The following is a 14,745-nucleotide window of genomic DNA, read 5'->3' on the forward strand; positions in this document are numbered from 1 at the left end:
CTGACTGGGACAAGGGAGGTGGTGGCAGAGTCGAGTAGTCAACTGCCGGCGGTGGGGGAGGAGGTGGAGGGGCAGCAAAATCGGGGTGAGGCGGGAAAGACGGGGGTGAAGGTGGTGGAGGGGTCGCTGGAGACCCAAATCCTCCAGGTGGTGGTGGGGGTGGAGTGTTTATCATCGGAGGTGGAGGCGGAGGGGCAGGTGGTGGAGCAAACCCGGGTTTGGGGCCTGGCGCAGAGCCCAGAGGAGGAGCTGGCGGTGGGTGGCTTGGGCTGACCACACTGGACCTTTTGAGTCCAGCTCTTTGGTTATTGTCTGCCGGGTAGCTGAAAGGACAAATGAAAAAGACCCACTATCACTCTCAGGATGCAAACACCCACCCTTATGTTAAGCTTATCGATTACCCTAGGTTCATTCTGGTTGACGGTATAATTTCATTTTAGCTCAAACAGAAAGAACAACCTGGGGATGGTCAGAAATTCCCAGCCTTGAAATGGGCAGCTTTGTAAGATAATGAGCTTCCCATCAGCAGGAGTAGAAGCAGAAATTGAGAAATACTGCCTGAAAAAAAGTGGACTTAGGAGTTCTCTAACAGGTAAGGCTGGCCAAGACCATCTCTTAGGTCCCCTCAAACCTTTCAGCTCTGCAAGGGAAGGCGCCCTCCTGAGTCCTCCTCTAAGAGGAAGGGTCAGCTCAATCTTGGAGCCAGGACTAATAAGCCACGCAAGAACGAACCGAAATAAAAATTCAAACACCACCACCCACCAGGCTCCATTCCACAGGCTATTAACATGCACGGGATCTTGTGAGGGCAGGGAACCCAAGCCAAGCTAGGCAAACCTGACCAGGGTGCAGATTCAGGTGAGCACACCTTCAGTGCTCCTGTGGAAAAGCCTGAGCGCGAATGAGGGCCTGAGGGTCAGCAGAGACGGGAAATGAATGTGCCGCCAGACTTGACCCAAGTTGAGGGAGCATTAAGGCTCACCTCTCCTGGGTCAGGCCTGCTTGCCTGCAGCGGCGAGGTCTGAGGCCATGTGTGAAGCTGAAGGGCCTCTTTTTCCACCTTTGTGTCTGTCCTACACTAATAGCTACTCCTTAGGAAAGCATCCATCTTGGAATTTTCCACAGACCTTGGAGCCTCACTGTATCTGACGCGGCAACCAGCAGGAAGTGATTGGGAGGCAGAAGGAGGTTTGGGATTAATGGTTTCAGACGCCAGGAACAGGGCGGGGGGTGGGGTGACAGCGCGGCTACAGGTCTCCATTGGGAGGGTCCTCAACATCCAGTCTCTGATTAAACAGTGTCCAAGGAGACAAATGTACCTTTCAAAGCTCTCACTTGTTAGGCATCAGAAAGAAAAGTAACTATTTTTCCTCAGGAAACACTGAAATCTAACACTCCTCAGATCCCTCCCCTTTCCAGCCATGACATGCTAACTCTTCCTGTATACACCTCTGCCAGGGACACTGACAAATATCAAAATGGTCAGATCCTAAGTCTCATCTCCTTCTCCTTTGTTTCATTCTTTCTGGAGATTCTGGCCACAGTGAAATGGAGCAGAGGCAACAGGAGAAAAAGGCAACTACTTACTAGGTTCCTAGACAACTAGGGAGAAAGGCTATTCAGTATTTTATGGACAGCAGCAGATTACACCACTTTATTTCATGCTGAGTCAGACAGAGCTAAGCTAAAAAACAGAGAGAGAAGCTGGTGACTTCTCTGTTCAGGTGTAGCCAGTAGTTAAGAATTCAGGCTCTGGAGTCAAACTGGCCTGCTTTCCAATCATGAGTCTGCTTCCTACTGACAGTGTGATCCTAGGTGAGTTCACGGGCCTCTGTGCGTCCCTGTCTACTCGTCTGTAAGATGGGTACCTATCTCAAGAGGACTCTTGTGGAGGTTAAGTAACATATATAAAGTTTGCTATAATGCCTGGTACCTTACAGACAATAAATATCAATTATTTCTATTATCCTGACTCACTTGTCTGGAGTTACTTTAGTGGTCCTGGCCTGGATTTGGAACTTTTACTTTGTTCTTGAGTGTTTAACCAACCAGAGTAAATAGAAGAGATGCCACTGTTTACCTGAATTCTGCTGGTGGGGGAGGCAAGTTGTCCTCAGAGAAGGAAGGAGAAGGTGGAGAAATGGAGTCTGACTGTGGTGGTGGTGGATAGTTGCCTGCATCCACATTCTCAACAGAGCCAATGCTGCCATTCTGGTACACCAAGGTGGGTGGATACCTGATAATGAACCCAATGCCAGAATTGTTATTTAAAGCCTGAGTGATACTCTCTTGCTTTCCTAAAAAAGCCCACAAAAAATGCATTTGATTGCTAAATATCTCCCAGATATTTCTACTCCCCCAAGTTGCTGTAGTTGTAATTATTTTATTTTTTTAAAAAAATTTAATGGAGTATAGTTGATTTACAATGTTGTGTTAGTTTCAGGTGTACAGTAAAGTGAATCAGTTACACACACACACACACACACACACACACACACCCCGACTCTTTTTTAGATTCTTTTCCCATATAGGTTATTATGGAGTACTGAGTAGAGTTCCCCCTGTTATACAGTAGGTCCTTACCGGTTATCTATTTTATACATAGTAGTGTGTATATGTCAATCTCAATCTCCCAATCTTCCCCTCCCCTCTCCCAGATATTTCTGTTGGATTGTCTGTAAAAATGGGACTCAACCCAGCTTATCAAAATCATGCTGTTCCTTTCCTAGTGCTGGCCTTGTCACACCCAGCAGTTCTTTGAAATTCTCTCCCAAATGTTAGGAGCAGCCCAGACCCAAATCCCAAAGTCTGTCTTGCGGCAAAGGGCAAAGCCAGGCCCCAAGGCTAGTGAGCTGCAAACACGTGACTGGCACACAGCCTGGTTTTGAGGTCGGCAAGCCTCTGGAGCGCTCAAAGGCCAAGGAGGCATCTGACTGCAAAACCAAACTGAGGATAAAACCAAGCTGAGGATAAATGCAAGTTGCTATGTGGTAGTTGGATGTGGTCTCTTATCTCACAAACCAAGCTGCTGATTCAAGTGGGGTCCTAGGGCTGGCCTCATGAACACCTGTCCCTCATAGCACTGGGCCGTGGGTGAATTCACTCTGGGTGAACAGCAACAAACTTCCACACAAACAGGAACACACCAGGCAGCAACTAATAAAAGTGTGGCCTGGCCCGCTCCACCTCGCCCTTCTTTCCACCACTGCTGGGTTATAAGGAACTCATCTAAAGCAGACCCCAAGGAGAACAGAGTTGGAGGAAACTAACTAAATCAAATGATGCTCTGACGTAAAAAATCCCCAAGGCCTTCAGCCCTGTAGACCTGGCATATCTCTTTACAGGTTTACCATGTAGAACAGCCTTGTAGCCTGATCCCAAACCTCTCGGACAACAGAATCACCATACACATACACACACGTAATGGTTGGCATTCTGAACACACAAGCTGCTGGTCTTAAGAGTCACTGAGCCTTCCTATGACAAGGGCCTGTCTGAACAGGATGAGATCATGGAACAAAATGGCCCCTTTTTATTGGGAGGTGAAGGTAATGGAGGTACCCTCAGGGCTGATTCCCCTGTAGAAAGGTTCGTTTTTTTCCTCTCACCATCTTCATCACTCTTTAAAACAAATCTCTTAATCTAGGAAGAACAAGTGTCAGAAGTGTCAAGATTTCTAAAAGTCAAGAATTTCATGGTAGAATTATTCCTAAAAGCAAGAACAACTCAACTCTTTCCTTTCATCATTCCTAGACACCCGGTATGGGCTGGCATGGTTCTCCGACAGCCAGGATGCAAGGTATTTAGGGGAAAAACCAGGGCGACATTTATGCCAGGCAATCTCAGCGACTTGGCTTTGAATGTCACACAGGTCGGATACCAGGATAAGCATCAAACCAAGCTTTAAAACCATTTTCCCCCCTTTTAAACCTCTAGTGTGATTTGGTATTGGGAAATGGGGTCAGACTGACATCTACTATTTCTCCACAGAGATATATAGCCTCAGTACTGGCTGCACGGCCTTTCCCACACTGTCTCTGAGGTCCGCTTTCAGTCCCTTGGCCAGCCTCTCTCCCGAGACTGACAAAGGCTGACTGAAAAGTTGCTTTGGTGATGTGCACAAATTCTCTGCCTGGCCTTCCCTACTCCCATGAAATGTCCAGTTCTTAGTCACGACCTTCGAATCAATGCTCTGAAGGCAAAGAACTCCTAAGACCACTTTTCTTCCCTTTCTAGTCTTTCATTCGAGGCCCTCAGACATCGTAAGGGCCCTAGAAGCCATGCGCTTTATTTTCCAGACCACTCTGGTCACCTTATTTAAACTGCTGAGCCTCTAGATTTTTTTCTGTTTTTTAGCAAATTTTCATCACCAAATGGAGGTACTTTAAAGTAGCTGATTAGCAGTGGTATTGATTTAAGCCACACAGCCAGACGTCAGGGGTATGAAAGGTGTCACACCAGAGCTGTCAGGCTGCTGCCCCCAGGTGCCCAGACCCTTCAAAGAATGCTGCCAAGAGGAAGCAATGCTACCAAGAGCAGCACCTACCGAGAAGGCTTTTCTTTGGATTCCACAAATTCTTGACCCATCTTCATTTTCTCCCACTCTTCCTTACGTGTCTTGATTTTACGTGGGTTTACATTTCCTCGATTTGGATTATCTTTCTTTTCTTTCTATAATGAAAAGAAACAGAAAAGCTTAATAAACATTTCCCAAAGTTCTTCATTAAAATTCCACCCACCTTCATGGATATACACCCTAGAGATAATCTGCCTAGACAACATACAGTAACCACAGAACTTACAAAATTGCTGGGTTTAGAGTGACCTAGAGGTCATTTAATCCAAACCACCTCCTGGGCTCAAACACATTTCTTCAACCCCACACTCAAATACCTGTAGCAATGGAAATCTACCGTCTTTCTGGGTAATTCATTCATGTTTTTGAGCAACTCTAACTGTTAGGAAGTTAATAAATAGCTATTTATTATTCGTTATGCCACAAAGGTCAGTGAAGAGAGAAGAGAAATAATGACAGCCATAGATATCTGGGACAGATATAAGGAAATAGTTAAAAAACAAACCCAAACAACTGATGGATTCTTCAGCTTGTGCAGCTGCACTAGCCCCTGGTGCTCTCTTAGGCCTCCCAGCAGCCATGCTAATGGGATTGTGAGGTTGCAACTGCTAGGTCATATGCTTACACACATCACTGGGAGTCTAAGGGGAGGGGAGCACCTCTACCAAAACTAGGCCTATGCCCCCACCCCTGCCCCGCCCAACCAGTAGTCAAGTGTTAAACCGCTCCCGTTGCAAATCGAACGCTGTAGAGCCTTGTGCTGATCTCTGAGAAATGAGCTGCAAAGCTGGCGCGGAAGGGACTAGCCTAGCTCAAGTGTCCAGCAGAGTCAGGTGCAAATTGCAAAAGAAATAAATGGTGAATAGAAAAGTCAATTTCTAAAACTCAGCCTGAATATACTCAATTGTTAATAGCACTGGGGGGAACAAACACATTTTTGGTGTGATTTATACTTTCATCTTGGTTGTGCTTGGAGTGGACACATTTTTTTAAGAGTCTCACCTGGCATCCAAGCAAGCAGCCACTCAGAATGATTACTTCACATAAGACTGGCTTCCTTTTTATCCCCCCTCCACAATCGTGCCTACTGATGTGTAGAACAGAAGCCCCTTTCCCCTCACCCTATGCTTCCTCTTCTCTTTCATGATATCCTTGGTGTCCTGCAGCATCTTCTCCTTCCAAAGATCAAAGAAGTACGAAGGGTCTGTGTAGAATTTGAGTGCCTCTTTCCCATCGTCCCTGGGATAGAAATGAAGACAAGTAGCTGTCAGTAGACAAATGAGCTCCCAACCAAATCCAATATTCCAAACACCTACCAGTTAGCAGTTTTTACACTGAGGAATCAAGAAGTCATTCAAATCGACTGCGTATTTTCCTCCTCTATACCAGAGTTCCAGAGCCCCTGAATGGCATGGCACCTCTTTACTTATCTAGCTTTTTAAGAACCTTAGTCTTACATTCAATTCCTGGTGGAGGAATCTGCATGGTTAGGGCAAGAATGGTTTATAGCAGCAGGGATCCTGCTTATGTCTAATGATCTCCAGGGCCGCAGACATCTCCCTGAGGACATTCTGATATCTTGGCACATCAGACGGGATTTCTGCCACTGGCTCCCCTACCACCATCAATTGCCCAGGACTCTCCAGCAAGCATTAATGGCCTTCCACCCACCCAAAACCTGTGTACACATGCACAGCTTCACATGTGTACAGACGTATGCATATACACACATGAATGTGTATTATGTGTGTAGCTGTCATTCCTCTGTAAATATAGGCAACACAGCACTTAACCTATGAGAAGAGCTCAGCATCCGCCCCCATCCCCCAACCACAAGGGGGCCCCAGTGAGAAAAGACAGCCAGCTGTTCTATGACCACAAGATTTAATTACCATCTCTTAGTGGCTGTGACAGAAGAACAGGGTGAGCTGATGAGTGTCAGTGTAAGGGTCATCCACCAGATTCAATGACCCTGGCTGGAAACCTGAACTTTGGCATGGCTAAGTCTCTCCCCTTTTTCAGAAAGCATGCATTACACTATTCTGAACTAAAACAAATTGGAAAGGTAATTCTTTTCTGACCTCCAATCCTATCACAATACACAGAAACCAGTTCCAATCAAGCACTAATGATTTTTATATTAAATCTTATTCTGAGTTAGCCACATCATTCGTTTCTGTTAGGCTAAATCCAGAAAACTGAGAAGAGAATGTTAAAAAGGAAAACACCCTACATTAGCTGAAAAATATACTCGTCTTACCATACTCCATTCGATATTATTAAGTGTGTAATCCCTTGCTCTCCTACAAACCCTCTGCCCAGGTCCAACCAGACTCAATGATGGAGGCTGCAGAGTCAGATCTCTGCCCTGCTATGTTAGTTGGCCCCTTTGAGAGCCAAGGGGCAGACGTAATTTCACACGGTAATAACAAAGGATAGGTACCACGTACTTTCTCTGCATCTGTGTGAGAAGTGGCCATGTTCCTATTCTGGCTCTCTGGATCAGGTGGGTGTCCTTGAATTTCACACACACACACACTCTACTTTGCAGTACACCCATGTCTCACAGAAGACATCTGCCTCCAGCTATCTGTAATTACTTTTACCTGTTCCAAAGATATTTATGGATGCGAGCAAGATAAATATTCGCTTTCTGTCCCTGCTTGGAAGTTTTTTACACGGTAACACTACCAGACCAGACCACTAGAGGGGAGGGGCTTTAAGCTGTCTATAAGGCTGCCTTTTTCAAGTCCAGCCATAGCACCGTAGGTCCTTTCACAGGGGAATGTTGAAAGGATGTTCAAAACAAAGTGAACGACACTCACTGGAAGAATGCCAATTACTCCTTAGGCTCTGGAAGGACCCTCAGGGCCCAGAGAAGCCAGTCCAAAAGGCTGGCCCCACTAACACGCCCAAACATCTGGTAATCTAGCGGTTTCAGAGTAAGTGGGAGCCTTGCTAAAATGTTGCCCCTGGGATGCAAGCTATAGGACTGCCTTGTAACAAAGTCCTTTTGGTTCTATAATAACTAAATTCCTTGGATGGAGTCCAAGATGGACCTGGCTTATACCAAATTAAACTCTGCAGCATAAATGCTGTAACAAACTTTCAATATTATATATTATATTCACTCATATTATATATGAGTTTCAGAAACCAAACAATAATAAGTGACACCTGTTTATATGGTAAATGTTAGCTTCTTCCACCATAAGCAACTCCGGGGTAGGTAGTACGCTTTTCGATACAATCCTCTGATGTACACAACATCTTTAAAAAGAAAATCTAGTGTTGTTAGCCACAGGCTGAAGAGGGGAGAAGCTAGCCAGGCTACCTGTAAGGGGTAAGGTTGTTGAGAGGTGGAGGAGTATCACAGGTGTTGTATGTTTCCAAAACAGGTATGGGGAGAGAGTTTCTGTCAAAGAGCTTCTGGTCTTGAACAGTAGAGCTTCTGAAGGCCTTTCGGGTGTTGATTCCTTGTAGTGATACTGAAAGAAGATGGAAGGCATTAGAAAATGGACGACAGGCTATCTGAGCAAACACTGAGTCACACCAGCCAGAGAGGCCTCAGCTGCTGCATTTCTTGGCTGCGGCTGTCTGCAGCCAGGTTTTTTTTTTTTTCTTCTCCCCCTCTGGGGAAGCCCCACAAGGCTGTCAGCGGCCCAGCCATTTCATGACTGAACAAAATGAGGCAACACAAAGGTTTACTATGTGGCCAGATCTAGCAGGCCCCTCCTTAGGAGGATTGAATCTTCCAAGTACTTTTATGGTAGCAAACACGACTGGGGGGCAGGGGAATTTGAGAAAGAGGGAATTGGGGAAATGGGAGAAAGGGAGTATGTGGAGGTGTGGTAGAGATGAAAAGGTTTCTTCATATCACCCAGGTTTGTGTCATTTCAAAGAAGAACTCCATAGGTCTCTCTGATTTCCCCCCTCACTTTTTTATAAATCAGGGGAAAAAATTCTAAGCAACTGCTCAGCAGAGCCTGCAAATGCTGAGCTCAGCTTCCTTACCTTCTTCTTCCTTGGGATCCAGCTGAGTGACTTTAACTTGTAGGCGGTCGACCCTCTCAGCAAGGGAGCTTACCCGAGAGGCAAAAGTATTTGCCTGAGTAAAGAGCTCTCCAAAAATGTCCTCGGCATATTTACCTGAGAGAGCAAAGAACCAAGTCACTAGTGCATAAAAGTGACAAAAATGGTCAGAAAAACTGGCTACTAAAGACTGTTCTCCCCACCTCCCAAATACACACGGACCCCGCCTCTCTAAGATGGTTCAGGCTACAGGAAGAGCTTGTTCTTGGAGACAGAGATATACCCTCCAGAGCCTGGGCAGCCTACAATGTGCTCTGTAACTAAGAGTCTTCTTGGCAAACTGAGCTGTCATGAAACTCAAAGCAAGCTGAATAAAATCAAAATGTGTAATACAAAGAAACATCCTAGAAGAGTGGATAGTATGTCTACACATTTGCCTATAGCCCTTAGCTGTTTGCTGTTCTGTAAAAGTACCCTCTGAAAGTAGTTCTGGAAAACAAATTGTGAGTTAGTTAAGTGTTTACAATTAACATAAAAAATAAGAAGTTACAACCTCAATGGAGCCCCCAAAATACACTGAACCACCATGATGAGATGTGGTATCTGTAAGAGGCCTTCAACTGTCACTAACAACTCCTGCTGCTGCTGCTGCTGCTAGGTCGCTTCAGTCGTGTCCGACTCTGTGCGACCCCATAGACGGCAGCCCACCAGGCTCCCCCGTCCCTGGGATCCTCCAGGCAAGAACACTGGAGTGGGTTGCCATTTCCTTCTCCAATGCATGACAGTGAAAAGTGAAAGTGAAGTCGCTCAGTCATGTCCGACCCTCAGCGACCCCATGGACTGCAGCCTTCAAGGCTCCTCCATCCATGGGATTTTCCAGGCAAGAGCACTGGAGTGGGGTGCCATTGCCTTCTAGTAGAGACTAACAGCTTCTTCTAAAGGGTGAAAAGGTGATTTTATGATTCATAAGCTACAATTTTGAAAGTCTTTGCTTTAGGTTATAATCCTTCAAATCTACATCTTAGGGAACAAGTGGAAAGCTGAAACATTCAAGCTCTCCCTGAAAAACAACATACCAGTGGTCTCATTCCACAATGTCTTGTTTTTTAGAAAAAGAGCTCCGTACTTTCAACCCTGGAATGCAAGGAGAATCTGCAGCCAAAGAAACATAACAGCAATCTGACACTACCTCCATACTGTCATTCCAAGCCACAAAGCACATTCTTGCGAGGAATGAAAAGTGGTGCATACGAATAAATATACCATCTGACTGTGTTACTTGCAAGGTGAAGGCAGGCATAAGTGACTGCGCCCAACCGACAGATCATTTCTTCGAGAATTATTTAAAGTAGATCTGATTTTTAGCTTCTAAACTACATTTATGCTTAGTCCACACCTGAGGGGGAAAAAATTAGTTCAAAAGGCCAAAACTTCACCTTGAGGGTGAACTGCAGCTCACTCACCTTCCCGGTGTAACCTGAAGAGTAAGCATAAGACCAATCAACAGCATATTCTGGATTGCTAGTAGATTTAGTCAATAAGGAGTTTCTAATCAAGGAAGAAGCAAGTCTTTGCATACTGAATGGTTCTGTAATCTAAACAACCATGGGAAGCTCCTGAGCTCAAAGGACTCAAACTGGCTAACAAACTGCATTTCCACTGTGCAGGTTGAAGATTCCTATCTGATCCCTGTCCATAAAAAGGCTAAGTTCCTATAAGAACCATACTGTATTGACTCACAGATACAGAGAACAAACTAAGAGGGAGAGGGAAGAGGAAAGGGACAAGATGGGCTAGGGGATTAAGAGGTACAAACTACTAGGTATAAAATAAGCTATAAGAATACATTGTAGAGCACAGGGAATATAGCCAATATTTTATAATAACTATAAGTGGAATATAACCTTTGAAAATCGTGAACTACTATGCTGCACACCTGACACATATTGTAAATCAACTACATTCAAAAAAACAAAAAACAAAAACCATACTGTATCATGCTTGCCTAGGTAATGAAAGACCGACTGAGAAACACACATTAGTATGGAAAATAACAAAGGCTCAAAGATATCTGGTAACCAACCAACTATTGTGGAGGAAAAGAAAACCCCAAATCAACTCACCCTTAGATCACCGAAAGACAGCACTCAGGACTTTGCGTGCTCCTCAGTGAAAGGAGCAGTGACAGCAGGAGCAGAGCTCAGTGCGGCACAGTGACTTAGGATAAAAGTCATACAAAGAGCTCCACCACACAGAAATGGTGACGCTGAGAATGCTACCTGAAGGGGCAGTGAGGCGGCGTAGAGGCTTCCCCACTGTCAGGTTACATCAGGACTTAAGCATACTTAGAACCCAAGATAATGCGTGGAAGAAGCAGTAGTCTTCAAACCAGAAAGTCTGAATTTAAGTCTCAGTTCTTTCTCTCTATCCTTGTCTTACTGACTCTTCACCAAGTCAAACTCTCAGCCTCAGTTTCATCATCTGTGAAACGGGGACAACTGTATCTATCTCACCAAGTTGTCATAGGACTAAATAAGCCCAAAACGTAAACAGTTATATAATGAGATTCTTCATTATACTGATGACTTTTAAGAGTATCGATATCTCAGTATCTTAAGACTTATGCTTGAAAATGAAAGTGAAATTCGCTCAGTTGTGTCCAACTCTTTGCAACCCCATGGACCACACAGTCCATGGAATTCTCCAGGCCAGAATACTAGAGCAGGTAGCCATTCCCTTCTCCAGTGCATCTTCCAATTTAAAATATAATTCCAGTTGGTAATGTGATCAGATCAAATCAGATCAGTCACTCAGTCGTGTCTGATGCCCTGCTCTATAAGTACTAAAAAGTACTACAACCTCTGAAAACAGGAGTGTGATACTTACATATCTTGTTCAGAGTTAAATTTCACTCATTCAGATTACCAAGACAGATCCACTATCAAATCAGGGCATTCATAATAGACATCTACCTCATTCTGCAAGAGATACCTTAGCAGTAGAATTTTTCAAACGAAAACAAATCTTCTTAATGACCCAAGAGGAGGTTCCATTCTCCTAAGTGGTCAGAATACTGATTCAGTGCTGGTTGGCTGCACGTTTTCTAAGACATGGCAACCTAATACGTGAAACGCCAATCTCACTGCCCTGAGGGAAAATAAGAACTCTGGATATGCTATCAGGGAGCAATCCATGGCTGTGAAATTTTTAGTTTTGTGCTTCATGCATTCCATAATCAGACTTTCCCTACTAGACCAAGCACTTCCGGCTAGAATATATAATGCATGAGGTCAAGGTCATAAGCCTGAAGTACACAGGAGCCCATTCCTGCACCCCTCTCTGTTGGACGTAATCCTAGTCATCTTTCAAGGTTCGGTTCATTATGTAACCTCTTTTATGAAGCTTTTCTTGACTCTCCCTATTCCTGCTATGTTCCCACTCCCCGTAGGAAATATTCCTTCTTTCCCTGTATTCTCTGTGCACCGACAGCATGGAAGGACAGAAAGAATAGAAGCACGAATCACTTAACAAATATTTACTCAGCTCCTATTGGGTGCCGGGTACTACACAAGATAGACACTGGGGTTCAAGGAAACAACACACGATTTCTGCCTTCAAAAACCTTTTAGTTTAGTATAGGAGATACAGATAATTTTTAATATAATGTGGCAGGTAATAATACAGCAAGTAATAGGATCTCAGAGGAGTACTCAGTCCAACCTGGAGGAGATCCCTGAGCTGGGTCTTAAAGATCCACTGCAAAGATGGCAAGGGCTCTCTAGCAGTGGGAACAACAAAGGCACAGTGCAGAAGTATGAAGAGTACATGGCCCGTCTCAGAAGCTATGCGTAGCTGGCAATTCATCTTTTCTTCCTTCTTCCTCCCCCACTTCTTTTTTTCCCTTTTTAAAAGAATCTCTTTAAAAGATTGTAAAATGGGAGAAGATGGATTGCAGAAGATGAGGCTGAAAAGAAAGGTATGTCTTAAAGTCTTGAATGCCATGTGAAGGAATTTAAAATTAAGTAACTCCATAATGAGGAAGACGGGAAATGAAATACATAGCTAACATTTATGCTCTTATTTTAAAAACATTTTTTTAATTGCAAAAGTTAACACAGACTTAACTTTTTAAAATTCAAACAAAAATAAATAAAAATAAAATAAAATTCAAACAATTCAGAATTATGAAAGTAAAAAGTCAGATTTAGTTTTGTGCAGACCACTCTGGCAAGATAAGTTTAAGATTTAAAAGATTTTACACAATTTTTAGGTTTATAGATTTAAAGAGGTTGATCAGAGAAAGGGAGGCCAGAGGTGGGCTAAGAATCGTTTGGTGAGTGTTCAGTTGGGCTGCCCTGGTGGTTCAGCGGTAAAGAATCCGCCTACAATGCAGGAACTGCAGGAGACATGGTTTTGATCCCTGGGTCGGGAAGATCCCTTGGAGGGCACAGCAACCCACTCCAGTATTCCTGCCTGGAGAATCCTTGGGACAGAGGAGCCTGGCAGGCTACAGTCTACAGGGTCGCAGAGAGTCAGACATGACTGAAGAGACTTAGTACGGCACAGCAAAGGTCTAATACAGGGCAGTGGTGGGAAAGACAGGGAGCCAGGGGACAAGCTTAGAAATTCTTAGGAAGTCTGACTTTGCCTCTCAGTGGCTACTGTGTCTGCATGCAAGTTACCTTACTTTTCTAAGCCTTCATTTCTTCACCTGAAAAACGGGAATGCCAACATCTAACCTCAAAGGATTATTAAGAAGATTAAATGAGATAGTCTATATGTCAAGATCCTATTAAAACCTGGCATAAAGTAGGCAATCAACAAATATGAGATCTCTTCTCACCCTCTCTCATTCTCCCCTTATTTCTTTCTTTCTCCTCTGGTAGATTATGGGCTCCCAGAAGGCAGAGACCACTTCTTATTATTGCTGTATCCTCTCAGCACCTGGCACATAAAATATGTTCAATACATGTTTACTGGATGAATAAAGGGTCAGCCAGCTCTACGACGTGAGAAAATCTTGTTTCCATAAGCACAGGCCAACCCTGGCCCTCAGATGAACTTCCTCAAGATAGGAGTGGCCTGATCACAAGTGGGAGAGTGAGCAATGGCATCCAGCAACACTACCCTGGAAAAACACCTGAGAGAGACCATAACGCCTGCTGAGAGAGAAGACGACGCATCATTAGCTAGATGGCCTCTGTCCTACAGAGAAGGAGCCCGCGTGTGACTGACTTCCACCCATTTGGCCTTCTCAGGGTGACAGAAGCAGCAATGGTGCTTTCAAGGCACAGTGAGGCTCTCTGCAGTCTTCATGTGCCTCCCCGTCAGCCGTACTGCTGTGGCACTGCTGTCGACATTCCTTTGTGTAAGACAGACACTGGCAGGGTTTCATTTCTTTCCTGACGCCCCATCCAGGTTTCCCTAAGCCCTGGATCAACTGAGACGGCCTCTGAGCTGGGTGACGGCTTAGGAATCTCAGACCCCATACATCATCTGGTCACAGGCCTCTATCTCCTCAGGCCCCTGTTTCCAAGGCAGGGGCTATTACTATCTGGGGTGGCGGGGGAGGAGGGGAATGCAGACTTTCTTGATATTCCACTGCTTTCACGAAAGGCAGTGATGCGACAGGAGGGTTAAATGTCTGAAATAATTCACACTAAGATGCTTCTGCTAAGGAAGATCACTAAAATGGCATTTTGACAGAGGTTCTTATGGGAGCTAGAATGGCACTAGACAAATGCAGAGCCTATCCAAGCATCTGCCTTTCCCATATCTCGGCTCCAAGCAAACAAAATCCGCTCAATTCAGAATGAAATCCAAACCCAAGCATGTACCCCACTCAAGGCGGTCTCATTCATTCTTAGCAATTAAATAAAAAAGAAATTACAGTTGAGCTGGCTTTCCTTCAGCTTCAAAATAGACTAGGTTAACCCCCATCTTCCTCCTAGAGAGGAATGGCTCCAAGCTACAATCTGTGTCACTGTGTTCACACAGCTTGCAAAACTCCCAATACCCCAGAGACTACAGAAGTAATTTGTAACCCTAGAAACTTGGACCTGGGGGCTTGCAGCACAATTAAATGTGTACCAAGGTAGACAAGTCAGCCAGAATCTCTCTGAATGTGTGTTTGCTTT

The 14,745-nt window shown here is 44.6% G+C and overlaps 1 protein-coding gene across 1 annotated transcript in view; it reads right to left on the bottom strand.

Moving 5' to 3' along the window:
* Window positions 1–14,745, bottom strand: part of WASF2 (WAS protein family, member 2) — a 21,797-nt gene that overhangs the window by 3,630 nt on the left and 3,422 nt on the right. Inside the window, exons 3-8 of the mRNA XM_010830258.1 lie at window positions 8,591–8,725; window positions 7,911–8,064; window positions 5,698–5,815; window positions 4,547–4,671; window positions 2,081–2,236; window positions 4–323 (exon numbers count right to left, since the gene is read on the bottom strand). Coding sequence (XP_010828560.1) covers window positions 4–323; window positions 2,081–2,236; window positions 4,547–4,671; window positions 5,698–5,815; window positions 7,911–8,064; window positions 8,591–8,725 — 1,008 coding nt within the window. The remainder of the gene's footprint in view (window positions 1–3; window positions 324–2,080; window positions 2,237–4,546; window positions 4,672–5,697; window positions 5,816–7,910; window positions 8,065–8,590; window positions 8,726–14,745) is intronic.

Source organism: Bison bison, unplaced genomic scaffold (assembly GCF_000754665.1).
Source record: "Bison bison bison isolate TAMUID 2011002044 unplaced genomic scaffold, Bison_UMD1.0 scf7180017864516, whole genome shotgun sequence".
In the NCBI taxonomy this organism is placed as follows: domain Eukaryota; kingdom Metazoa; phylum Chordata; class Mammalia; order Artiodactyla; family Bovidae; genus Bison; species Bison bison.